This window comes from Sturnus vulgaris, chromosome 12 (genome assembly GCF_052056855.1).
Source record: "Sturnus vulgaris isolate bStuVul1 chromosome 12, bStuVul1.hap1, whole genome shotgun sequence".
Lineage (NCBI taxonomy): Eukaryota > Metazoa > Chordata > Aves > Passeriformes > Sturnidae > Sturnus > Sturnus vulgaris.
In genome coordinates this window covers 5802508-5829601 of record NC_142254.1, presented here as the reverse complement: position 1 = coordinate 5829601, position 27094 = coordinate 5802508, and the positions used below count along the sequence as shown (strand labels likewise).

The 27094-nt window shown below is 41.9% G+C and overlaps 2 protein-coding genes across 4 annotated transcripts in view; one reads left to right on the top strand and one right to left on the bottom strand.

Annotated features, from left to right (window-relative positions):
- Positions 1–4343: 4343 nt before the first annotated feature.
- On the top strand, positions 4344–9201 carry PDCD5 (programmed cell death 5). The gene is made up of 6 exons (XM_014882136.2): positions 4344–4480; positions 5882–5922; positions 7047–7108; positions 7541–7632; positions 7863–7934; positions 8252–9201. The coding sequence occupies exons 1-6, from the start codon at positions 4415–4417 to the stop codon at positions 8297–8299; spliced, it is 381 nt and encodes a 126-aa protein (XP_014737622.1). The 5' UTR covers positions 4344–4414; the 3' UTR covers positions 8300–9201.
- A 531-nt stretch (positions 9202–9732) lies between these two features.
- The window catches only part of ANKRD27 (ankyrin repeat domain 27), a 54954-nt gene continuing 37592 nt past the window's right edge, over positions 9733–27094 (bottom strand). For all 3 annotated transcript variants that reach the window (XM_088171839.1, XM_088171840.1, XM_088171841.1), the window contains exons 21-29: positions 23811–23855; positions 20934–21056; positions 18958–19155; positions 17106–17225; positions 16448–16609; positions 15214–15322; positions 13688–13769; positions 13091–13163; positions 9733–11375 (exon numbers count right to left, since the gene is read on the bottom strand). In XM_088171839.1, the coding sequence (XP_088027965.1) occupies positions 11106–11375; positions 13091–13163; positions 13688–13769; positions 15214–15322; positions 16448–16609; positions 17106–17225; positions 18958–19155; positions 20934–21056; positions 23811–23855 (1182 nt within the window). In that variant the 3' untranslated portion in view covers positions 9733–11105. The remainder of the gene's footprint in view (positions 11376–13090; positions 13164–13687; positions 13770–15213; positions 15323–16447; positions 16610–17105; positions 17226–18957; positions 19156–20933; positions 21057–23810; positions 23856–27094) is intronic.

Here is a 27094-nt window from a genome sequence, read left to right as displayed (position 1 = left end):
AAAAAACTCAAAGGCTTTCATGCTCTACTTCTTGATAACGCAAAAAAAACCCTAAAAACCCAAACCACATTTAACACAGATGTTTAAAAAATTATTAAGTTGTAAGAGCATATATATAGTAATAAAAATTCCCCTTAATGGCTTCAGCCAGGTTAAAATACCTATGGACACCTATGTAGCAGAGCAAATCCATCAGTGATGACAATCCTAAAATAGGAAATATGTATATATATACATATAGTAATTTCAATAGGCTGAAAATTACACATGAACTGAAGTAGTTTGCGGGTTGGACTTAAACCCCAATTCAGTTCCTACTGAAATCTGCAAGATACTATCACCTAATCCTAGCTGCTTCTGTATCCCACTTTATATATACAAAATATGGAAATACCTGAATGTGCTCCTCACATTTGATGGCACTATATGGATTATGTTCCTACAAAACATTTGCTATTTAGTCTTTGTAATTAAATGTAGTTAAAAAGTCTGCCAACAAAACTGTGAAGAGTAATATTTTTTTCTTTTCTCACTCCTGTCTTTTACTATCTGAGATCTCCTCACACATGGACATCATTCCATTTCCAATTCTATTCTACTATATTTTGCTATTATTGCATACAAATCTTTGTAAAGCCATGATCCAGCCTGGGCACAATGTTTCTCATGACACATTTATTTATTAATTAGTGCCCACTGCTGAAGCACCATTCAGTGTTGCATTGCAAATAATCCTCATCTGCATTGGTGTGTTTGTTTATAGGACAATGGAAATTAAAGGGGAAATCTTCTATGGTTTCAGTAAGATTTGGAACAGGTACGATGTTATTGTATAATTACTAATTAGATGATTAAAATTCACTGTTAATTATTGAAGATTGTAATTTCCGCTCTTGCTGTAATTTTTTCTTATTTCCTTTCTCATCAAACAATTCAGTTTTAATTTTTTTCTTAATATTACTTTTCTTAAGGTATCTTACTTCAGCTTCTGTAAGGTGGAAAAATCTCGTAATGTTTATTTTGAAGGTGTTGCAATGTTTGCCAATTTTTATAGCAATGTTTCTGTGATTAATTTTTTATTAAAATTTTAATTTAGGCCAGAGATGACTAAGCAAGGATTTCATCAAGCAAGGATTTCATCAAACGAGGATTTCCACTGTATGTTCCAAGCAGAAGTGCTAAACACAGAGTTTGCAGAGTGCTGTCACAACCATCACTATTTTGCTTTATTTACAATTGTTTGAGGAATGAAATGTTTTGCTCATGAGTTTTTTTTGCTCATCACTCTAATACGGTGTCATTCTGAGGATGATTACGAGGTCAATGTGAGTATTACTTAAAGAAAGACACCATTTATAGTGATTAAAACCTTGGGGGAAAAAATCAGCAGCTTTTCTTTAGCCCTCTAGTGTTTGAAATTGAGTCTCAAAGGGCTTGTGAAGGATCCTGCTTATTGAAAGTGATCTCCTGGAGATTTTTACATATCTTAAGTAGTCCTGATAACTCTGCTGAATTCCTAATGTACACATACTGCATTATTACTTGCAAACCAACTCATACTGAGCATTTTTGACAGCTGACATTCCTAAAGAACACAGAGTATAATTAAAAAAAAAATGGAAAAAGCAGTCTTTAAAAGCATCTCTTTTCTGTTTACCATCCTTCATCAATATAAATGATACACAGAATTCTGTGGATATATCGAAAGTGTCTAGAACTTTCAGGAATCCACAATTTCTGCATCACAACTAAAGGTTCTGAACACTATAAACAACTCAACTGATTCTGAAAAACCTTGGTCCATCCTTTCATGTTTTCACATTAAGAGCTGCCCAGTTTGCAAATGAAATGATCTATACCTGGGAGCAGCTGAAAAAGAAACCAGGAAGCTGACAAGCCAAAAATGATATACAACCTAAAGCACTATTGCCTCCAGATTTCTTTAATGAACCAAACTCTCCCTTTTTGCTTCCTGAGTCTCATATTGTAATTGACAATGACACCTTCTCAAAATACAGCAACTCATCAACTGCCAGCTCCCTGCTAATAAACTCATCCAGAACAACTTATTAAGACATAACCTTTAAGTGTGTGAGCAAAAATACGCAGTGAAAGCCGCAACACAAATATCTATAAAGCGAGATGAAGTATTAGGATTACTGCAGCTTTCTCTGAGCGAAGCCAAGCATATGGTGGTATAATAGAGCATGAATTTACAGCAGCAGAGATGTACGATATAGATTAAAGCTTCATCTGGGAGAACATACTGCGCGACAAAAAAAACAAAACAAAACAAAACCCCACAAACCAGCAATTTTTTGTTTTGTTTCCTGGTTTAACAATGAGCCCCGAATACTCTTGTGCAGAACGAGGGCTCCCTCTGCTGCCCACGGGAAAGGACAAACCAAATCCTGCCTTCCCCGCCGCTAAAAACTGATCCCCAAATAGCCCTGATTTCCGATCTGAACATGGTTCTCGGAACAAGAGGATGGATGCGAGTTTCCAGGCAGGATGGACCGGCTCCTGTGATCCAGAGAAAATTTACTCCACTAATTTTGTCTGCATTCGTTCCCTGCAAGAATTGTGAAAGGAACAAGCACTTGACACATTTTGTTCAGTAACATTTTGTAACATCAGTAACATTTTGTTACTGTTTAAAACTAGACCAGAAGTAGTTGGTAATGCATTTTTATTAGCCCTGCTTCAAGGGAGTTGTGGTTTATCCATCTTGTTAGAGCAGCTTTTGGGGCTGTTTCTTCTGTTAAATTAAATCTTAAAGTACGAGTGGAAAACCTACAGCATTTAGTAAGAAGTGTGACCAACAATAAAGGCTGAAATTCGAGGTGTGAAAATTACTTTTTAAACATGATTTAATCTATTAAAGGAGAGTGTCAGTAGTACTTGCATTGCTATTTTGACGCCATTAGAGTGTCTTTGTACCCAGTCTGATGAAGGCCAGTACCTTTGTCACCTTTTTGGGGGAGTTTGGGGTTTTTTTCTATTTGATTCCAGGGAGAAGGCCGTGGCTGAAGGTCAGGATGTCTTTTAGTCCCCGTTGAGGACTGTGGGCCGAACTAGGGAGCAGGGGGACCCAGCACAGGGAGGCACTTTAGTGGAGCTGGGGGCAGCGCCACTCCCTGCTGCTCCCGTAGGATGATCCACCGATTTGTGTGCCCATGGCTGCTTTTTAGAGGAAATCACAGGACGTGTGGCAGACCCAGAGCCCTGGCCACCAGTCCATAATGACATTTGTAGCAGGCACAAAGGGACACGGTAAAACCTCGGTGTACCATCAGCCCAAGAGGGACCCTGCCCGTCCTGCCGTGCCTTCACGCACAGAACACTCCCGGGCCGTGCCCTCACATACGGAGCACTCCTGGTCTGTGCCCAACCTGCCGTGCCTTCACACGCTCCTGGACCCTGCCCTCACACACAGAACACTCCCGGGCCGTGCCCTCACACACAGAACACTCCCGGGCCGTGCCCTCACACACAGAACACTCCCGGGATGTGCCCTCACACACAGAACACTCCCGGGCCGTGCCCTCACACACAGAACACTCCCGGGATCTGCCCTCACACACAGAACACTCCCGGGATCTGCCCTCACACACAGAACACTCCCGGGATGTGCCCTCACACACAGAACACTCCCGGGCTGTTCCCTCACACACAGAACACTCCCGGGCCGTGCCCTCACACACAGAACACTCCCGGGCCGTGCCCTCACACACAGAACACTCCCGGGCTGTTCCCTCACACACAGAACACTCCCGGGATGTGCCCTCACACACAGAACACTCCCGGGCTGTTCCCTCACACACAGAACACTCCCGGGCCGTGCCCTCACACACAGAACACTCCCGGGCCGTGCTCTCACACACAGCGCACTCCCAGGCTCGCCCCGTCCCGCTGCGCTCCCCATGCCGGCAGCTCCCACAAAAGGGGCAGCTCAGGAAAGTCAAGGAGCTGCTGGATAGAGTCCAGCAGAGACCACAAAGATGACGAGGGGTCTGGAGCATCTCTGTGATGAGGAGGGATTGTGGGACCTGGTCTGGAGAAGAGTGAGAGGGACCTCATCAATCCGTACCAGTATCTCCAGAGGATGGTGCCAGGCTCTGTTCAGTGGTGCTCAGAGACAGGGGGAGAAGCAACAGCCGTAATATAAAACACAGGTTCCACATCAATATGTGAAAGAACTTCTTTACACTGCGGGTGGCAGAGCTGCCAGGGAGGTGTGGAGTCCCCCTCTCTGGACACATCCCAAACCCACCCGGCCGCGTCCCTGTGTCCCCTGCTCCGGCCAGGGGGCTCGGGCATCGGCGCTGGACTGGCCTCGCCTGGCGCGGGCGCGGCGGGGCGGGAACAGCGCTCGGCCGTGGATTGGCAGCGCCTGGCGCGGGCGGCCTCAGCCATGGCGGACGAGGAGCTGGAGGCGCTGCGGCAGCGGAGGCTGGGCGAGATCAGGGCCGAGCACGGGGTGAGGGAACGGGGGAATCAGGGCCGGGACGGGGTGAGAGAATGGGAGGATCTGGGCCGAGCACGGGGTGAGGGAACGGGGGGATCAGGGCCTGGACGGGGTGAGAGAATGAGAGGATCCGGGCCGAGCACGGGATGAGGGAACGGGGAAGTCAGGGCCGGGCACGGGGTGAGGGAACGAGGGGATCAGGGGGACACAGCGCCCGACCCTCCGCCCGAGCCGCTTTCGGCGGCTCCCCGGAGCTGGAGGGGAGGAGGAGAGGCATCTGCATGACCGAGGCCGGAGAGAAGCGGGAAGAGGCCCGGCTGTGCCCGGAGCTTTGGCTGGACACTACACCGAGCGCAGCCCCGGCCCCCGCCGCCACCTCCCTCCGCTCCTGTCCTGGGAGGTTCGGCACACGAGCGGTCCCGCCCCCGACCACTCACTATTCCATGGATTACCTTCCTAGCCTTTCCAGCCAGCTCAGTTTTCAGAGCTGAATCACAGAGTCACAGAATTGTTAGGGCTGGAAGGAACTTCTGGAAATCATCCAGTCCAGCCTCTCATCAGGGCAGAGTCGCCTGGAGCAGGTGACACAAGAACGTGTCCAGGTGGGTTTGGAATGTCTCCAGAGATGAGACTCCGTGCCCTCCCTGGGCAGCTGCTCCAGTGCTCTGCCACCCTCCATGGAAAGAAGTTCTTCCTCGTGTTGAGGTGAAACTTGTGTTTTAGTTTATGGCCATTGCTCCTTGTCCTGTGCTGAGCAGCTCTGAAAAGAGTTGGACACCATCCTCTGACACAATCCATATATGGATTTATATGAAGTGTCAATTTTGTTGTTCCTGTGAATAGTCACCAGGAATAGTGACTTGGAAGTTTGCCTTTTTTTGTTTTTGATATGTATTAGTGCTTAATGCAGGAATCTATTCTTGTAGAACCCCCCTCATTAACTTTTCATAGGTGTCAGGAGTTAGACTTGATGATCCTTGTGGGTTCCTTCCAGCTCAGAATATTCCGTGATTCTGTGATTTCAGCTGCCATGCTGAGAATGTGTTACGTTTCATTTTATTTATCCTTAACTTACTCTAAAGGATTTATAATGCTTTTGTCAGTTTTCTGGGCCTTGGAAGCCTATTATCCTAGACCTAAGGGGAAGGCCTCTTCCTGCCCAAAGCCACAGGGATGTGTGGATAGACCAGGAGCACACTCACCCCACTGCTGGCATGACTGCGTTGTGAGGAAAGCAGAGGGTGGCACATTTATTTGCTAGGGCAGCAGATTCCCATTTCCAGGATCTCATCCATGGGCAGGCGGGTTTAGCAGGCAGGTTTATCTTCCATCGATGCTGCTGGAATATTTTAACTTTCTGTCCTGTGTGGAATGATTCTGGATTGTAATATTTGCTCTGATCTCCTTCTTCAGGATCCTGCTGCTGATCCATCGCAACAGGAAGCAAAACAGAGGTATAAATGAGGCTACTGAATTTTGGTCTTGCATCTAATAATTTTTAACCATTTACTCTTTTGTTTTTGGGGGGTTTTTTTAGTATTTAATTTCTTTGGAATGCTGCCCCACATTTGTTTTGTTGCTGGGAAAACCACCAACAAAGGAATTTAAATGGATCAAAGATTTGATGCAGGTGTGGCTCCCATGCCATGACCACACTGCCTGAGCCCTGCTGCCGTGGGAGGGCATGATCAGAGAGCAGCAGCAGCTCATTTTCACTTGGGGCTTGTCTGAGTTCAGTAACCTCGTGAGCTGCAGTGATACAGTAGGGTGCTCTGGGGAAGCATCATCCCTCCCACTGTCACCTGCTTCTGGAAGACAGAATCCTTGGCTTCTCCGGGTTGGTAGGAGTTTATGATCCAAGTCTTGAAGGCTGGCAGAACTCCTCCCAGACTGGTGCTTTCTGTCAGTGGTGGGTTTGGCTGTTATTGCAGTGGGAAGAGCCTTTCCCAGTTGATAGAATTTTTCTGGGATATCTATTCCAGTTAAAAATCTGAAGCAAAATGGTTTCTGTTGAAGCTCAGTGTTCAGTATTTGTGCTAAGGGGAAAATTGTAAACAAGTGTTTGAAGAGCCGACTTTGCATGGTCCAAGTCTATATTAACTAAAGCTTCATAAAACTAAAGCTCCAGTTCTGCAGATGCTAACACCAATTATTGTAAATACATGGAGACTTAGTGAAAAGTTCTAACTACATAAATGAGCTTTGGCTTGGTTTTGGAATTGCATTCAATTCATTGTGCCTGCTTTACCATGTACTGCCTTGGGGTGAATTCCACACGGATAAATGCAGGATCTAAGGGGTAGCACAGCTTTTGTCTCTTAAAATGTAATCATGAGGAGTGAGAAGGTGTAAGTATGAAACTCCACCTTGATTTCTTGAAAGATGTTGCCAGCTGTGTAACTTCAGCATGTGCAGAGTGCCCAGGTGGTGGAAAAGATGTCATGTGAATGTAAGGTTTGAAGTGACCTCAAGAAGCCACTTCCATGAATCAAAAGTGTTCTGTAGTTTGCTGTTCTGTGCATGTTATTTTAGGTGTTTGAAATCCCACTTTTAATGTGTGCTTCACTTTTACTTACAGGGAAGCAGAGATAAGAAATACTATTTTAGCTCAAGTTCTTGATCAAGCAGCTCGCGCAAGATGTGAGTATCCAAGTAAATTTCTAATTAAAAATACTCATCTAAGTGACTCCTCAAAAGTGTGTGTTGTACGGGGGCCAGACTAGAAAAATACTGTTGTTGCTGAGAAAACTTGCAACTTTTCAGTTGGCAATATCAGTGATTAGAAGGGAGAGGCTAGTGAGTATCTGAATTATGCAAATGTTTTTGGTTTTATTTAAATTAGTAAAAGGAATTATACTGAGAGTCAAAGTTGTTTAATTAGAAGCAAATATTTAAAAGTAAGAAATATAACTGTCTTATACCTGGCATAAATGAAAATGCCTTTTTCAATGTATTTCACAACGTTGATATGAAGAAGATTGTTTCCTAGGGACATTTCTCACTTTTTTATTACTAGTGAAGGTATGGGAGAATGTTTAAAACCCAAATGGACAGAGCCTGTTTTTGTTGCAGTAAGCAATTTAGCACTTGTGAAACCAGACAAAGCAAAAGCAGTAGAGAATTATCTTATACAGATGGCAAGATTTGGACAGCTGCCTGGAAAGGTGAGTATATTTCCTAATTCTTTCTCACAAATATTTATTTTTAAACCAAATTCACTCTAAAACAAAAGACGTTTATAATAGATGTAAATTAAATTAAGTGTAAATAGGTCCTAAAGACTATTACATAATTCCATCAAAAACCTTTTGTAAGAAAGCAAATTGTGATTCAGTTGTTTGATACTAAGCATCTCTCAGAGTGTGTTTATCCACATTTTGTCTGACTTCCCTAGGTATCAGAACAAGGTTTGATAGAAATACTTGAAAAAGTGAGTCAGCAAACAGAAAAGAAAACAACAGTGAAGGTGAGTTTCCTTTCCTAAATGTCACGTTGTATAAAGTAAAGCAGTAGTATTGCTTGCGTGGATGGAACCTTTTGTTTGCCCCTCTTCCCCTGCCCTGCTGGGTGCTGGGGTTCCAGCAGAGCAGTCCTAAACATTTGCAGCTCCTGGGCCAGTGTGGTATGGGACAGCCTGGCTGGGCCTGGGGTGGCAGCTGAGGGTTGGGATGGGTGTTCTGCCCGGGCAGTGCCTTCATTGCCATGTGCATGGACTGGGAAAGGCTTGTGCCAGCCTGGATTTACCATGACCCTTCAATTTTCACTTTATGTATTTCATTTTAGTTCAACAGAAGAAAAGTATTGGATTCTGATGAAGAGGATGATTATTAATACTACTGCAAGGCTGCCAAACAATAGCCTGGAAAAATGCTGTTAGCAGGCAGAAGATCTGAAAATGTTTACGCTTCTTGACTTTTTTTTTTTATTATAAAAGGCCAACAAATCAACTTGTAAAATAAATCTGAGAAGGGGGATTTTATAACTTAAAGTTTTGTAGTATAAACAGCCTGAGCAGCGTGGGATTCCCCGTGGCTTCATTAGCATGAATGTTTTGTTGCCCCTTCCTCACTGTAAGCTCTGCTTTCAGCCACTGCACACACTTAACTTGCTGTTATTGGAGATACCAAACACAGGAGCCAAGTGAGAAATGGGGAACAGCCACTCAGAGTTCAAGGTTTGTCCAGGCTCTGTCACAGAAGTGTTAGAAAGGAGATTCCCTGAGTCCCTGAAGGATGCCTGCCCAGCTAGTCACCGGCTCTCAAGTCCTTACTGGAAATTTAAAAATGAAGGTATCCAAAAAGCGTTTGGATCAGAGGATTCCTGTCAGGCAGTCTGTGTAAAGAAATGTTCCCAGCAAACAGTTGAACTGTTCTCCCCTGTGCGTTCCTGGGCTCTCAGACAAAGCAAGTTAACTGTGTCATACACAGCACTGTTCAGACACTTGGTATCGTGTATTCTTACAACTACCTCCACTTTTATCAAATGGCTGGAGTATTTCTGAAAAAATAGAAAGACCATTTTCCTAAACTCTGCAAGTCCTGCATGCATAAAGTAAAACTGAACTTGTGCTGTACCTTTATTCAAGAATATGGTTATGGAAATCAGTAAGACAAATACTGTAATGTGCTGATAAACTCTCCCACCACAACCCCCTTATCTGACATAATTTAACAAGATCGTGTACAATTCCAACTGCAGTGTTTTTTGGAACAGAATAAACTTGTTTCAAGTGAGCACTAGTGGGTGTGTTTTTTATCTGTCTCAATGTGATTAAAAATATGAAACAGTTGTTATTTTTGTTTCCTTCGGTTTAGACTGTGCATTTTGTTTCTCTGTGTTTGCAATTAGGATGCCTTAGCATTAGTGGTACCCTGAGTGTGCCAAATTTCTTCAGACTAATCACCCATACTGAGTTTGAAGCCAGAGTGTGGTGAGATGATTCTTATCTATATAGTTGAGAAATCTGAAGAATAATTTAGTTAAATGCATGCTACAATTAGAACACAAGGAACATGTTTTAATTTTTTAATGTGAATGTAGGGCTAGAAAAGGAAGTTATGTGAAAATGCTGTTTCACTAACAGTTCTATTTTGTACACCCCTGTGCGTAAATCTAAAACTACATAACCTAATAAAGTTATCTGTAAAGGTAGGAGGAAGGAAAGTCCAAGAGCAAACACAAGGTAAAGTCTTCAAATGCATACAAAACCAAGCAAAGAAATCTGGAATAGACTCAATGCTTGGACAAAAACACTCAAACCAGCATTTTCAAGAGTTCTTTTACTAGTTTTTTCTTTCTATCATTTGGCACAAATCCAAGGCACATCAGAAAATCAGATTAACTCATAAATTATTAGAAAAATAAACATATTACCCTCAAATCCAAATGTCATTTGACATTTTACCTCTTAGATTAAAAATTTATCTGAAAAACCCACCACTCAATCTTCCAGCTTTGTATTTTGCCAGGTAGTTTACTAATACCACAGTTAAAAGAAAGAGAATTATCTATACAAATAGTTCATGAAATAAAATGCAAGCTGGATGTGATGAGCCAAGAATAAAAAAATACTGCACTGCAAAACCTGGCTTGTGCTATTTACACCTTCTCCTCCCATAACCGAACAGTAGAAAATGAACTTCAGACCTAAGCAGCCACTTGGTAGTTCCGTGTGAGCTCTCAATTCTTCAGTGATCACCCCTGGGAATGGGGCAGGGTTTGGCCTATTGCAGCCAGTGCTCACTGATGTGAGAAGTACCTTTCATAATGGGAATTTCACCTTTTTAGGAGCAGTCCAGAGCAGGCTCCGAAACAGTTTTGTCTGTGGATGTTGCCTAGGTTCAGAATCACAAATACTTGTGCATTTTTGCATTACTTGCTTTAGAGGAGGGGAAAAGCAACCCAATTTTGTGTGCCCTTGCACCTTGTGCTTGCTTCTGCTTTTTTATTAGGCTGTGAATAGCAAGTCCAAAGTTTAGCTTTGTCAAGGGCTCTCCACTTTTTCCCCAGTACCTTGGCTCCTCTCTGAAAACTTGATATTGCAGCTCCAGTACGGGAGCATTGCTGAGAGATTAGCAAGGGTTATATCCCTTCACATTAATAATGCAGATGTTATTGTTTGCCCAGCTACTGAAATATACAGAAATATATATTATAATGGTTTGTAACATTACAATAAAAATAGAGACATTTCAATTACCTCTGGAAATAAATACCTTGTTATTCAATATATCTTTTTATATATATAAATATATTTATATTCTGAATGTAGTGATACAAACTGAAAATGCAAAAATTATTCAAAGACTTTTAAAACAAAGCAGGTGGCTGAAAAATACAATACAGGGTTTCATTTGGTTTACTGTTACATAGAACTTTTTAATAAGTGCTGAATAGAATAGTAATTTTGTTGTCTTCATCTCATTACGTCCCTGTTAGTGAGATCAGTAATACCTGGCTGTGTTGTCACCTCCAACATGAACAGAGGAGTCAGGCCCCAGGTGCCAGAACATTCCAGCTGTGCTGCAGAGCCGGCCTGTGCCTGCTCTGAACTGGGACATCTGACACACAGCGAAGGGCTACTGAAATTCACACCACCAACTTCCTCAGCTCCAGGCCTCAAATCCGTGCTGCCCTGTCAGTGATGGGAAACGGAGCCATCGCAGTGGTGGCCCTGTGGAACACCGGGCTCTGCAGGGCTGCATGAGCCACAGTCACTGCCCTCCTCTGCTGGCAGTGGCACATTGACCGTGTGTCTGCGCTGCATTAATTTACTCCTGTGAGGAGCCGCCGGGTCGTCATCTTCCACAAACTCACCACTGCACCCCGTGTCAGTCACCTGAACTGTGCCCTGGTCCAGCGTTCCAACAGATTTTAATTTGCTTTTATCAAAGCTTTTAATAGCCATCTGAGGAGAGAGAAATGGTATGTTAAAAGCTTTATCTACTTTCTTCATTAAGAAGGACAATTAATACATAATGACACTGAAAACACAGCCAAGATTTAAAATAGCATACTCTGTAAGAGAGTAACTATATTTAGGCTACATATGGGAAAACAGAGGCCAACCTGCCCCAGGCTACACAGAGATCAGTATCAGACCTGAGAACATAACAGACTCCAAAACTTATTTTCACCTCACTATCCCAACATCATCCCAACTCTTCTAAACACCTTTTGTAATGCAAATCTCACTGCACTTGAAATTAACAGCCATTTATTTTACTATGAAGAAAAGTGGAAGTAGTAACAGAGAGAGTCACCCAGGTACTGCTGAAGGCATTTCCCTGCTTCCAGAGGTCACCTGTCAGGGAAGAGACACCCACCCTCCCCACCCCCTTAGTGCCTCTTCTTGGTCGTTCCCCATATTCATAACTTCCATTTCCACACCTGAACTTCCATTTCCACACCTGTACAGAGTGAGTGGCTGTCCTGGATTACTGGCCACTCTGCAAATGTTAAAATAACCAGGAGAAATAGAGAATCCAAGCATTCTACTGACAGATCTTCTAAGACAAGAAATAAAGGAGAAAGTAGCTTTTTTACTGAAATAATGGCAACGATCTTGTAAAAGCTGCAGACAGAGGTTATGCACGTTTAAATCCACTAACAATTCAGAGCTTTATGGACTCATGAATCAGTTCAGCCACAGCAGTATGAACTCACAACCACAGAACAGGGCTGGAGTGCTTTGTATCAGAGTCACATAACAGTTTTCTGACACCTGTGTATTGAAATGACATACTGCCTTCAGTGATCCACAGTTATAAAATCTAAATCCCAAGTTAAGTAGTGGAATATTATCATTTAGAAAGAATTAATAAAATATTACAGCTTTATAGAATTAATTTCGTGTTCTCAAGGCTTTTGGTAAATATTCCGTCTTCTAAGGGCTGTAGGAAAAGGAAGAGTATCCCATTTTCCAGAAGGACATGAGCAGCAGAATCTGCATTTCCAAGGCTGGGTCAGTCTAATGATGGGCAGCTGCTGGACTAACCTGGTAAAAACTGGGGTTTTTTGGACAGGTCATTTTTCTCTTGATTTAGTGTTCTGACATGGCTCAGCAGAAGATGCAATGAGAGTCAAAGGCAGTGTAAAGGAGCAGAAGGAGCACAAGCTCTGGGGAAGGCAGCATCCAGCAGTTGGTGCACCCCAAGCAGAGGTGAATCTATTACATACATTTGTGTCACAGGTGACAATGCAGCATGCAGTTTGCTGTCACCCTTGCAGTCTCCTCTTACAAGCAGACTTAAAGCAAACCCTAATTCCAATCTACGGAAAAATGTCTCTCTTGCCAAAGCAAGCTACAGCTCTAAGAAGCTGCAGAGTTTTCCAGTTCTAGGTTTTGCTGGACAGGACACAGAAAACAAGACAGAGATGAAGCCTACAGTAAGAGGCCTAAGAAGTTTAAAAGTGAAAATGAAGTGTTCAAGAGGCATCATAGAAGCATCACTGAAGTTTGAACAATGATGAAATGATGAAATTTGGCAAACAGGTCAGAACTTTTGTGATTCAACGACCACCACGAGTAAACTTTCTCTTACACGTACCCAGAGTAATAGAAGAGCAAATGAACATATTTGCTGTAATATAAGAATAATCTGAGCAAGTATTTCCACTTACCTGGTGCAGTAAGTGATAGTCAAAATTAGGGACACTTTTATCTCTTGTTATTGTTCTCCGTAAGTGTTTTTCTCTGAAGAAGATTTTAAAGAAATCAAAGAAATTAAATGTCTTCACAGAAGCCTTTTATAAAAGCCTCTCTCAGAAGCTCCACAAGGTGGAACTGTCTCACCAGAGACAGGCAGCTCCCTGACACCTTCCCAGAATAGCAGCCTACTCATATTCCCTGTATTTTACTATGGTATATACATTAAGGCTTAAAAAGATAATGAGCAAAACCCAACCAATGAATGAACACCACTACAGTATTTTTAAGCAGTCTGGCTCTGAAATGCTTAACTGATGGTACACCAAGTATTAGTGCAACCCCAGTTTTAGATATTTTCAAGCCCTCCCTCACCACCCCAGTGAGTTTGTCATGCCCAGAACATCTGCCTGGGGATGTGACCGTGCCAGCCCTGCAGGATTAACATCCACTGTCACACCACCATGTCATGTGTAACCACCCCTGACCCACTCTGGGGCTTTATTAGCAGCTGCATTTCTCCTTTGATATGGGAAACAACAAACATACTCTGAGCAAGCTTCTCTGCTTACTTGTTAAATCTGTTAATTGACTGGACCAGTTGAAGTTGTCTGCTTATGGGATCATCAGCTTCCTCACAGGACTTAGGATGCACTGGGGGTTTAAAAGAACAGGCAGCTAAAATTACAACTCAGTCACACATAAGAATTTAGAAAACACAGTTCTGATTTTAAATTTAACATAAAACTGTAACACTGCTAACTTGAATTAGAGTGGTGATTTATCTTTGTAAATTTTAAAAATTTTAAAGTTGCAGAAATAAACATTCTTCCTCAGATTAGTACAACTGGCCAAGCTTCTGAAGAGACTGTAATTCTGGACTTTGAGGCCCTAAATTCCAGTTTTTACCAATCTGAATTAACACACAGATGCTAAACCACCTCTTCACTAGCATTACTTACTCATATCTCCTATTGCTCTTTTAGAACTATTCGTAGTATTTGAAAGAATTATGTTCAATTTTAGGTATCATCAGCATGCTGTGACTTATTGTGGTTTTTTACTGACCAGCCATTCACAATCTTTCTGAGGGATGGAGGCAAGAGTTACTTTGAAAACTCATGGATGCTGGAATGTGCACTCCTGCTCCTCATCTTCCCTGATTCCTGCTTTGCAGCCTCCCTGTTTTCTTTCTACAGTACTGGTGGCATCAGGTCCTTTGCTGAGCTGTCCAGCTCAGGGGGCACAGCTTTGCTTACATCCCCAGGGTAGTGAACTTGAAAATTCACCTGAAAAACTTCTGAGCCAGCATAAGGGGAGCAGTGGATAAGGCAGGTCATAAGCTGAGGGTGAGAGGTGAGGAGGGAGAATCTGTGGTCCTTAAGCTCCATCTCAGAGGCTGCTTAGGCACACTGAGATGGGGGCCATGTGTCAAATCCTTTAAGGAGTGAAGTAATTTTGCATCATTGAATATAACATACAATGCTATTGCTATTAAAAAAGGGGAAGGTCAGAGGTAACATTGCAAGATCAAAGGTATCAAAAGGCTAGTGAACCATCCTTCCCAAGGCAAGGGGCCCTGCTGCAGCCCAGCTGTGCTGTCACTGCACCTCATGGCCACACTGTGCCACCTCCTGCCACTTACTCAAAGTCCTCTGCAAACTGTGCTGGAAGGTTCACCTCTGTAGCTCTCATTTCTGTCCCAAAACATGAGAGACAGTAACTAATGAAGAGTCACTCTCTGAGCTGTTTTAGGGCAATAGGAATGACACCCAACAGTCATGTTTTGCTTTGCACTGAAATGCAGAGTTCTTACGTGGTTAATAATACCATCTCAAATGTGGTGTGTTTTTACCTTTAAATGTTTTTATAGGTAAAATTCACACATATACCCTAAAGTAGGTGAAAACCAAGTTTGAAGCAGTGGGTCTTGAGTACAATACAAAGTCTGCTGCATGTAGTTTTAGTATTTTAGGTATTTAGGTGTTAATTGACTGTTCTATTATTATATGTAAAGTAATTACATAAATATTTGATATAGTCACCCATGAATTCCTAAATCCCTTTTTATTCATATCAGTGGAAATATCACAGGTACCTTTTTTCCTTATCTTGACAGTAACATGCTGCTCACTCTCCTTCTCTCCCTCTGCTGATGTGGGGACACAGCTTGGTGCTGCTTCCAGCAACTTCAAGATGTTTGAATTCTGGATTTTAAGAGTTTTCATTTTCACCATTATTAAAGAAAAAGAACAGTACAATTCAGTATTTTAGTTTGTGCAGAGTGTGTTAATTTATGATTCCATGAATCAGTACAACACACATAAAATAACTCATTATAAAGACAAACTTGAAATGGTATAATTCTGAGGAGGGTCAAAATCAGTGTTCCACAAGTTACATTGTAATGCAGCGATGATGTTGGAGTCCTGACTCCTTATTTTAAGCTGTATTACTTATGGTTAAGCCAATTTCAGTTTAAATGGTAATATACATAGGAAAATTGATTCAGTACAGAATTTTGTGGTCCTTAAGCTACATCTCAGAGGCCATTTAAGCACATTAAGTTAGGGGCCATATGTCAAATCCCTTAAAAAGTGAAATAATTCTGTATCATTTACTGTTACATATAATATTATTGCTATTAATAAAGGGGAAGGTCAGAGTAATCTATTGCAAGATAAAAGGAATCAAAAGGCTTCAAGGGCAGAAGATGGTGGGTGGGACAAGGAACATTGCTGCCAGTGCAACTGATTAGTGCAAGGTGTTAATTTGCCTACATCCAAAATTGCTTCTGCTCTCTCTGTCATTACAGAGATTTTAATGCTAATTTTATTTAGATTTGTGCTTTCACTCTTTTTAGACTCATCCTTTTTGTCTAGGATAACTTATTGTAGAAACACAACTGGCTTCACAGGCCACAGGAGCCATTTGTAGGCTGTGGAACCAGCAGGCATCTCAGGGTTTCTATCCCCCATAAGTGCTGAACACAGCTCACTCAGTGCAGCCCTGCTGTGACAGCAGCACTGCTGCTGCCCCCCTGCCCTGCCCTGCGAGCCATGGCCAGGGCACTGTGAGCTCTGTGAGCCGTGGCCAGGGCAGTGTGAGCACTGTGAGCAGTGTGAGGCATGGCCAGGGCACTGTGAGCCATGGCCAGGGCACTGTGAGCTCTGTGAGCCGTGGCCAGGGCACTGTGAGCTCTGTGAGCCGTGGCCAGGGCAGTGTGAGCACTGTGAGCTCTGTGAGCCGTGGCCAGGGCACTGTGAGCTCTGTGAGCCGTGGCCAGGGCACTGTGAGCTCTGTGAGCCGTGGCCAGGCGTTGCAGCACTCACGGGCTCGGCGCAGTCGGCAGCGGTGCAGCTCCGCTCGTTGCGCAGGTGCCGCAGGGCCCCGTTCTGCAGCAGCAGGGCCACCAGCGCCTCGTTCCCGCTCGCCACGGCCTCGTGCAGGGCTGTGTTGCCCCTGGCGTTGCAGAGGTTCACGGAAGCGCCGTGCTGCACAGCAAAGGGAAACCTGAGTTAGAACAGGAGGAGGGACCTGAGCAACGCAGCAGCCCCAGAACTGCACATGGCCAGAGGCAGCTGAGCCTCCAGAGCAACCAGAACCCACCTGGGCATGTCACTGCCCCATCTCACAGCCACAGCTCCATGGATCAGCTCAGTTTGCTTTTGCATGTATCTATTATATATTCCAAGCTTTAGAGATACTTAACAAACCCCAACCCTATGTGATAGAAGCCCAGGCAAGAAAACTTGCCACATAAAAGTTCCATACAAACAGGTACCTGTACAATACCAAAGTAATATTTATCTAATTAAAGTCTGTGAAGGGATGGTATTGAAAGGAGTAAGTTAACAAAAACTCTGATTTCTTTCCCCAAGTATTTTTGACAGAGAAATGCATAACTGAAAATACTGATCCTGACTTCTAGGAAAGCACAGATATCACATGAGAAATACTAGCAGAACACACAGTCTTCAATGATCTTACCTGCAACAACAGGGCAGCAGTCTCATAGTGACCATTCAAGCATGCATAAATTAAGGGAGTATTTCCATATATATCCTTTTTATTTTGTTTAGCATTGTAATCCATCAGACACTTTACCACCTATTGAAAGAAGCAACAACTTTACTGAGTAAGAGATTAGCTCTCATATTTTAACACCCACTGTTAAAAAAAAAAAATTAAGCAACCACAAGAATGGCCAGAAAATAAAACTTGAGATGTGTGAAAAACAACTATAACCAGTAACTTAACAAAACATCAAAACCGAACCACCACAGCAGCAGCACCCTTTTCCAAACTCATCACACTTGGACGGAGTTCTTTATACTGTAATTAACCCACTAACTAATCTACAACTCTCCCATTAATTAACCTACAACTCTGAGTTGTATTCTTGGTTTTTCTTGCTTCCCTAGTGCTTTGTCTTCCCATCATTTTCAAAATTCTCTTTTTTTTTCCCTCCTGCAGTCTTCAGCTGCTTATTTTTAAAGCCCTTATTTTCTGCCTTTGTGCATCTTTCTGTTTGCCTGTCTGCTCCTGCTTTTTCATGTTTGTTATTTTCCTGTCTCATTTACTCTCCCTCCTGTATTGACACTCTCCCCCCATTGGCTCATACTTCTCCTTCACTGCTTTTGCTCCCCTGACTTGAAGAGAGGGATGAATTATCTTCTGCCTCAAAGCTCCACTCAGCTCATGATCTAATTAAAGGAATTGAAAATATAGTAACTATTTAATACTGTGGCTGCTGAAGACACCAAAACACAAATGTAACCTAGAGAAGAAGGTACAGAGGAACGTACACAGAAGATTCAGCTGCACAAGGGGTGTTTAAAGCATTTGAAGTATGACAGAAGGTTTTTGCACCACTTGTATTAAACCATTTATTATTAAAACCAATTATTAAACACCATTGCATTTTAAGTCATTTATAAAGAAAAGATGTTTACTGCAATGATTTCAGCTCAAAGTTCCCCTTCCCATCTGGAGATTTTAGACACTGAAAACAAAATCCAGAACCACCAAGCTCGTTTTCTCTGTTGCTGGTTCAGTGTGGTTGAGTTTCCCCAGGCAGCTTTCCCTGAGTGCCAGGTGCCAGTGAGCTGTGTGCAGGTGTCTTAGATTGCAATACAGGATGTGACCAAAAGTGTGTATTCTATCCCCATCTGTTGAAACCAGGTGGGGCAGTGCTCTTTTATCTCTGTAGGAGATATTCTCTGTTAATGGGCCATCTGTTAGAACCAGGTGGGGCAGTGTCCTTTATCTTTTCCACAACCCATCCTTCCTTCAGGAAGATATCAGCTGTTAATGGGCCATTGAGTCCCGCTGAATGACTGATAAAATTACCTCATCCTATTTGGAGGAGCCAAGCCTTTTCCTACCTAGATAAAATCTGAGATTTGGAACACCAAAGCAGCTTTTTTTCACTGGATTCCAGAGGAAAACCAGACCTTTCCACATCATCACTGGACCTTTGGAGGAAACCCACACCCTTCTACAGGAGCACTGCTCCAACAGAACCACATCTGTCACTGCAGGAGGATGCAGCCACCATTTAATGGGACTGCTACCAACACCCTGACTGACTGACAGGGTGTCAGGTTGTGTTCTGCCTGTCAGTGTTTTTAGCTTTGTTCTCTGTAATACTGTATTTCTATTTTAATTTTCCTAGTAAAGAACTGTTATTCCTATTCCCATAACTTTGCTTAAGAGCCCCTTAATTCCAAAATTATAATAATTCAGAGGGAGGGGGTTTACATTCTCCCTTTCAAAGAGAGGCTCCTGCCTTTCTTAGCAGACACCTGTCTTTCAAACCAAGCCAGCAGGGCAGGGTTACCTGGGAGTGTCCCCTCTGGCAGGCCAGGTGCAGGGGAGCTGCCAGCTGGGTGTTCTTGGCGCTGGCACTGGCGCCGTGGCGCAGCAGCAGCGCTGCCAGCTCGCCGTGGCCATGCAGAGCAGCCATGTGCAGAGGGGTGAAACCATCCTGGTTTGAAACATTCACCCCCAGCCCGTTGGAACAGATCCTGGAAAACTTCTGTGGAGGAAAACACACAATAAAACTGTCAAAATAATCATGCTTTGTTTTTAATTAATGAAATAGCCAAATACCTGCTACCTTTATATAAAACAGGCAGATGGGCATTACAAGAAATTCTGCTAGAGCTTAATTTGAGGCCTTCAGAAAAAGTCAGTAAAACAGAGCAGCTTGGTGGCATTTTTCAACAGAAAATTACTTTTATTGTAATCTCTTTTTCTCCAACATGATAACTTCATGGAGAGCAATTCCAGGCAAAGTATTCATGGTATTAAAAAGAGGCTATTAAAAAGCAGCACAGGTTGAGACATAAGTAAAACTGAAAGTTTTTATACAGCTGTTAGGATACTCATACTGGATATAAGGCAGTGTTAATGAGTTACTTTCATTTATATAGATATTTATGCTCTTTGAGACAGACAATAAACACCTCTCAATGCTAAATGAAGCTTGGGTTAATAAGGATACAAACCAAAATTAATTTAATTCATCTGGAACCAAGAGTGGCCCAGAGAAGAGACTCCCCTGTGGAGTCAGGATAAGGAAACCACCTGGAGGACAGTTTACCCAGCAATACAGAACATCTTCCTCTTTCACTCCCCTTGCCAACTGTGGCTGCCTGACATTTACAGTGTGCACAACTTTCCACTCTGCTTTCAATGTGTGCCTGTCTAACACAGGGGTTAGGATTAATTAACACGTTCCTCCTTCTTCTCATTCATCAGACAAGTAAATTCCACAGCAGATGACATTCCCCTCCCTGTCAGCAATAAAATGAGCTTTATGGACTCGAGCTCTGGCATCTTTAGCACTGATCTCTGTCCTGAGGGCACAGACTCCCCTTACCTGAGAACATAGCACAGTGTGAATGTGAAGCATTTAAGGACAACAACACACTCTAAGCCTGCACAAAATAAACGTGTGGTGGCAATGGGGAATTTCTAAGTCAAGCCATCTCACAGAGCTGTTAATCCCAAAGTAGCAAATAAACTGAAAATTTGTGCTTAGGTTTATTTTGCAATGACTTATCCAGTCATGTACACCTTCAGACCCTCTTGGAAGGCAAGATGTGGAATTTCTATTTCCAAAAAGCTGGGATTGTTCCTTATTTAAAACAACAACAAAAACACATACACAAAAAAACCCCACCCAAACCCAAAAAACAACAAAAAAATCCATAAAAAGAGTGTATTGTAAAACCTCGTTCTATTATACACTGTGGTAACTTAGGGGAAAGGAAATCTTTGCAACTGAAAAGAAAGTCATTGTAATTATACCTAATCTCTGAAGAGGCTTTAGATATGGCTTGTAGAAAAGATGCCATGCAATTTAAAAAAAGACTTTATCAGCATTACATGGATTCTGGGATTAGCAGGTATTCCCTGCTGAACTGATTACTAACAGGTAAGCAGATATGCTGTGCCAGTAGCAGTGTAAACTAAAGAGAATCAGAGGCTTAGAAAAGAATCTTTATTCAAAGTTGCCCAAACCTTCCTGACAGCTCTCCACATATCCTAAAAGCAAACTGTGAAGCTTTCTCAATCCATTAGACCTTGAGCAAGTCCATGAACACTGTTCCTGTATCCAAAATTTTTAACAGTCCAATTAAAAAAAGAACAATTTCATACCATCAGATGAAGTGTTAAAATCTGCAGATAGTTAATTTCTTTTTAGACAGAGAGCCAGACGTGCTGGGCAATATGAATGCTGTTTCCCTGGAGCTAAAAATTACATTACAAGAACATAAATTATTCTTTTTACAGAATGAATATTCCAACCTTTTGTGCTGGCCCACATTTTGAGCACTGGCATAAGGGATGGCAGAATTCTGGTTTTGATGTACTGGCTGTGTCATCCTCATCTTCCAAGTCTTCTTCCACCCATTCCAAGAGATAACGAACCTGTCATGAAAAGCAAGTCCTCCTTTTATGGAGTTCAAAAGTTCTATGTCCTAACAGATCTGCATATGTAGACAAGTCAGATTTGACAAACATACACTTGTGAGTATCTCGGGAAGAGCACACAGCTACCATCAGCTGCCCACAGGCCAAACTAAAAAATCAAGTGTTACTGTTGACAAAGCAGCTAGGAAGTTCCTCCAAGTACAGCAGTGAATTATAAATAACTTCCTGCTGCCTAATCACAACTTCAGTGTTCACCCACTCTCATACACTCCAAATCCTTTTAGCTCAGATGATTTGTGCCAGCTCATATCAATGTGAATTTTGTTTCATCTTTTGCTTTAAAGAACGTAAGGAATGACAAGGACGACAACATTAAACTTTGCAGGGGCACTGACTTTCCTTAGGTCTGTCACTTCTCAGCAGTTGGACAGTTTCACTTTTTGCTCAATGTACAAGGCCTCATTTTTGAGAGAGACGCCCTTCAATGAAGGCTTAGGGCTCAGGGCATTCATGTGCACACTGCAAACAGTGATGCTTAGAGCATGTAAATTTTACATTACATTTCATTTAAATTTTTTAAAAAGCTGTTTAAGCAGTACATTTTTATCTTGAAATTCATTAATCTACATTTCACTAAAGACAGAATTAGCAGTGACTGTATTGAGTCTTCATTGCTACTGGACCTAGCCAAGAACTCTACAGCTGCAAGTGCAATGGAATGGGGACAGTGGGATTTGAGACATTCCTCCCACTGTGTTTACTCTCACACTTGTCACAGGCTCTGCTTCTCACCACTGAGCTCTGGGGAAAAAATCACATCTATGTCCTTTCCACTTAGAAACATGCAGCTACAACAAATCCTAGGACAGCCAGGAAGGGCCCTATACCTGATTCTGAATGATAACATATTTGAGCCTGAAAAGGGATGTTTTTCACAGAACATTGCTTTCCCTGCAAATTCCATGTTGCTCTCTGGAGTAAAGGAAATCTTCTCTCAAGCCTGTCTGTTTATAGAGGCCAGCTCAGGAAAGCTTTACTACTTGCTACATTTGTACATGTCTAAAATAAGCAGAAGCATCACTTCCCCTTTTCCTTGAAGACTCACCTAGACCATCACAATCGACTTGCTCCTCCTCCTGTGACAGCCCAGTACTGCTGCTCTCATTATCCAGTGCACAGCTCCCAACATATTGACACCAGTGTCACCCAAAAACCTGATCACACTACTGTGCCCATCTCTTTGTAATTACAGTGCAGTAGCCATTCTTCTTGGTTTAAAGGTATTTTTGGTCAAAAAATAGTTCTGTACCCTCACTCCAACCTTTCAGCTGCTCCACAACACTTATTTCAGACAAGAGATTTGCTTTTTTTCCTGTGGTAGATTTGCACAAATCCTTTCCACTGGACAGAACAGGTACAAGGAGAGCACCAATCCAATAGCCATGCTGAGACAATGCCAGTCACATCATAATGTTTATATGTTTTTTAATCTTCCAGTTTCACAGCACTTTTTTAATGTCTCCTCTTGCAAAGCTCCGTTAGCTGGCACAGCAAAAATCTACAGCAGCCCTAATGACCTGGTTGCTGTGGCTGTTCCTATGGAGACAGACCTCAGGCTGTCAGAAAAAGGTCAGAGTTTTTAAATACTCGTGGTTTTTTAATAGATACACAATTTGTAACCTTTGTCATCCAGTTGGATGATTCTCCTTTTATGAACAGCTTTACATGAACTTCAGTAATGAGGAAAGAAAAGCCACAAAAGATAAGATGATTCTGTCATCTGAATGCACAAACTGGATTTCTGTATGCTTTTCATTGCTGGTATCTATTGAGCAATGCTAGATACTAATTTCCCAGCAAGTTATAGCAGTATATTCCATTTTCTTGACATAGTTTAGATTTTCACAAAGTAGGTGGAAAGTTAACTGCAATACATGCACATTTACCACTGGCCAGGAAGATGGCAAATATCAATATTGCACATGTTACTGCTTCTTGAAATGACTTAAGGGCTGGCTTGGAAATAATTACTTATATTAAGTCACATTGTAAACTAGGATAATGATATGTACTCAACAACTGAACAGTTCTTTGCTTTATAAGCTGATAAATTATTTCTATCATCTCAGTGGAATAAAACATAAGAGAAACAATATTAACATGGCACATATTTTGTAACATGGGTTTTCTATTTTCTTATGACTCTATAAGGCTTCATTGGCATTTGTAACTCCTGGTACAAACCAAACCCAACCAGATTTTTCAGAACATGCACCCAGCAGAGCAAATCTGCATTCTCATACAGCTTTTTGGTTTTGTTCTATAAACTACAAGAAAATCAAGAAATCAACAACCCTATACATATTTCCAAAAACAAAACTTCTAAAGATTCATGTGTCATCCTCAATTTTTCAGTAGAATGACATTGGAAGCATCTTATTTTTTAAGGAATAAAGGCAATGATAAATTAAAAAATAGTCAAGACAGGTGGTAACACAAATTACAGAACATCACTCTGAAACTGGTATTGTTATAGCCATCAGATGTCTATTTGAAGTGAAATCCAAACTTCACATTGTTGTGTGTCCCACAAATAGCATCTCTGTGCTGACTGAGGTCACCTAACTTTCCTCTTTATATGAAATTATTACCCAAAGCATTCTCCACTTGATACTATTTACAAGTAACTTCCTCAATTTGAATGAGAAAAAATGGAATTCAATAATACTCAACAGCCACATTAACACTCACCATTTCCAGATCTCCATCAGCAACTGCTCTCAGGAGTTTTTCCACCTATGTATAAAGAAAATTATTTGCTTTGTTAGTATTGGTATTAAGCAGAACACAGAAAATCCTGTGTCCTTTGCTAACCTCCTAAGCTCATACAGTAAGATTACTGCTGGCCCTTTACATATTGATTGATAAAGTTGTAAAGGAAAAATCTTTCTTTATGAAATATAAAATCTGTACAAGGCCTGTGGCCATTTGATGAACTCTGACTTCTTATCTAAATTGAGGATTTGTGGCCCACCCTTATACAAAATCATGTAAGCTGATATATATTATTATGCTGCTCCAGCAGCAGCTGCCCTGTGCTTTTCTGTGTGAGCCTAACATTAAAAAACCCTGCTCAAGGCAAATTCCTACCCTAATATACACTAATACTGTTTGGACTCTTGCTGAGTTACTCTATGCTATGAGGAACACAAAGGATGGCAGGTTTCACTGTGCTATTTGAGAAACAACAGTTTAAGATGACAAAGATGCTTTCTAATTGCTACTTTTACATCTGCCAATAACTGGTTTATTCATGTGCTAAAACTCAAATATTTACTAACTTGACTGTAGGTATGAAATTTGTTTTCTTAAAATCTAGAAAGGTTTAAATATCAAAGGGCATGCATTAGGACAAGCACCAGCATTAGCTCATTTAAGTGTAAGGTCAAGCCAGGGCTCCACTGCTGGCTGGAAGTGCTCTCTGTCCACAAGCTCTGCAGGGGGAGAAGAGACATGTGAGGGAAGAAGAGATGGAAGGTGCTCTGCAGAGCACTGGTGCCACTCCCCTGAGCCCTCAGGTTGCTTGTGAAAGCAGGAGAAGGAGATTAACTTGTCTCTTCACTTCTCTAATTCTCTACTCTCACATGCAGGAGTTGAGATCCAACCTGATAGGAATGGGAAAGGTGCCAGCAAAAGGGCAGGGAGAGTCCATCAGTCCTCTCACAACTCACCTGGCTCTGCAGAGTGTCAAGAATCATTTAATAAGCTTTGTGAAAGTCTGTTTCAGCATTATAGCAAATTATTCCACCACTGTGCTAGAATCACCAAAGATGCTGTGTAAGCATACTGATCTCAATAGCAAGGAACACCTTACAAGTTGAAGATGTCATGGAGTGACAGCATCAGTCACATTTCAATCTTCATATGGAAATGACCACCTTGCTGAGTGTGACAGTGGTGTTTGGCAAGGCAAACAAGGAAGAATGAGGCTGAAGTTTGTGTTTTATTGCTCTGATCTCTTTCTTCATGGTTTTAGATGAAGAACAGGACACAAAGAGCTGAAAGATTAGAGGGCAGATTAAATCCTTTCATTTTTATCTCTTCTAAAGAACACTGTGAAGTTTGGTTTTATTACTACCTTTCTAATACAGGATGAATTAGAAGTCATACACTCTTCTGGCCAAAATCTACGATTCTTTGATTTTTCTTTCCTAACTCTGAATGGCTGAAAATCAGCTAAATCTCAGCCAGGCATTTAAACTCCCTCTCTGGTAACTACAGAACAAAAAGCAATCAACAATAACACCTGAGTGCAACTCAGGTCAAACTAAGCATGTCTGAGATCAACTCCTGTCTGGAGTTAACTTCCCTCCACTGACTAAGGAGAGGAAATAGATATCTGAAGTGAAGACAACTGTCTTCCAGAAGCTGGGTGAGCTGAATCTCTGCACATACACAACTAAAATGGACTATATACACTAGGGAGGTCTGTGCCTCCCCTAATCATACAGAATAATGTCACTGGGGAATGTAAAGGTCTTAAGGATTTTTCAGGAGTCATGCCATACAGGATGCCTAACAGTAATGGCAGTGACCTACAAGCTCTGATAATTTCTTTCCAAAAATAACAACTTTCTTAAAGTACTAAAAGCTGCCTCAGGCCCCAGCAGTGGTACAACATTTGTTATGCAGCTTATAGATAATTTATTAAGAGCACTTAGGGCAAAATGTCTGCTACATGCATTTCCCAACCTTCCCAGTTTGTTTTCTCTCTCTTCCATGGAACAGAACCTTCCTTTAAATGTAAAAATAGATTAAACAAATCTAGTACAATTCACCTGCATGGCCAGTTTTTCAGCTGCTGAACAGAAACTGCATGGAGATTTTAGTTCCAACAGAGCAAGTCCCAAATTTACAATCCTGGCTCTCTCTTTTCTAAGTCATACTAAACAAGTCACTATGACTGGCTCATTTAAGAGTACTGATTCATAAAGGTCTGACTGGATCACCTTAATCCAAGGTGCAAACCTTGAAATCTGGAAAACTGATCATACCAGTTTCCCATTATTTCCAGATTATTTCCTTCATGGAACTCTCTCAGCATCAGGCTCCTACCTCTGAGCAGGGAGCCCAGGTGAGCCTTGGCAAACAGAAATGAATTAAAGCTGGATTACAGAGAAGCTCATTAACCCCTAGGACCTCAGGTGTAAGCAGTTTGTAATCTTTTTCCCTGGTTTGAACTACAGTCTTAGCACTTGGGTGTGATAAATTTGTTCCTTCAAAGAAAAACAAATCCTCAATCTACAAGGGGAACTTTTTTAGAATGCTTGACTCTGTACAGAGAGATAGAGCCCTACACTGAGCCTCTCATAGAGCAACTCAAGTGTGAAATCATATTGTCCAGTCAAAATTTGCACTGTTGTGTTTCTTCAATATTCTTAGAAAACTGAAGCTTCTGGCAAGAGAAGAACCTTTTACTAGCAGGAAAAGGAAGAATTTTAATGTAGTGGTGATATTGAGAAAAACAAACATACATAGGAGGTAAATTTGAAAAAAAAAAAGAATAGGCAGACTAGGGAAAATAAAAAGAAGCATCATAATGAGTGGTAGTATGACAGTCTTGGGAAGGGGCAACAAAGTGTGGATCTGAGATCCCACAGGAAAAGAATTCAGAGGATGCCATCCAGTGTGGACAGAGCAAAATCAGCAAACACATACATGCAAGATATTCAATATATCGTCTGTACTTCTTCACTTGTTACAAAATTAATTCCCATGCCTATTGTGAAAGCATGTCTTAACATTCCAGTTTATTGTTTGCCAGAATGCCTGTAACAGTCTCTTCTCCCTGACAGATTTTGTAAGCTACCAGTGGCACTTAATTCCTGGATGGGACAGCCAGGTCCTTGGGGCACTGACTGCCACTGTACCTTTGGTAAACCTCAACAAATTCTCAAATTAGATAGTCAACTTCAATAAATATGAACAACTATTTCTGAGATGGTGTCAATTTTCTCCCAGAAATAACCAGCAGA

Bases quoted from the DNA above. Each gene is read 5' to 3' on its own strand.
- PDCD5 (XM_014882136.2), top strand. From the start codon at position 4,415: ATGGCGGACGAGGAGCTGGAGGCGCTGCGGCAGCGGAGGCTGGGCGAG. The intron at 4,481-5,881 runs GTGAGGGAACGG...CTCCTTCTTCAG, and splicing joins AGATCAGGGCCGAGCACGGG to GATCCTGCTGCTGATCCATC. The intron at 5,923-7,046 runs GTATAAATGAGG...TTTTACTTACAG, and splicing joins CAACAGGAAGCAAAACAGAG to GGAAGCAGAGATAAGAAATA.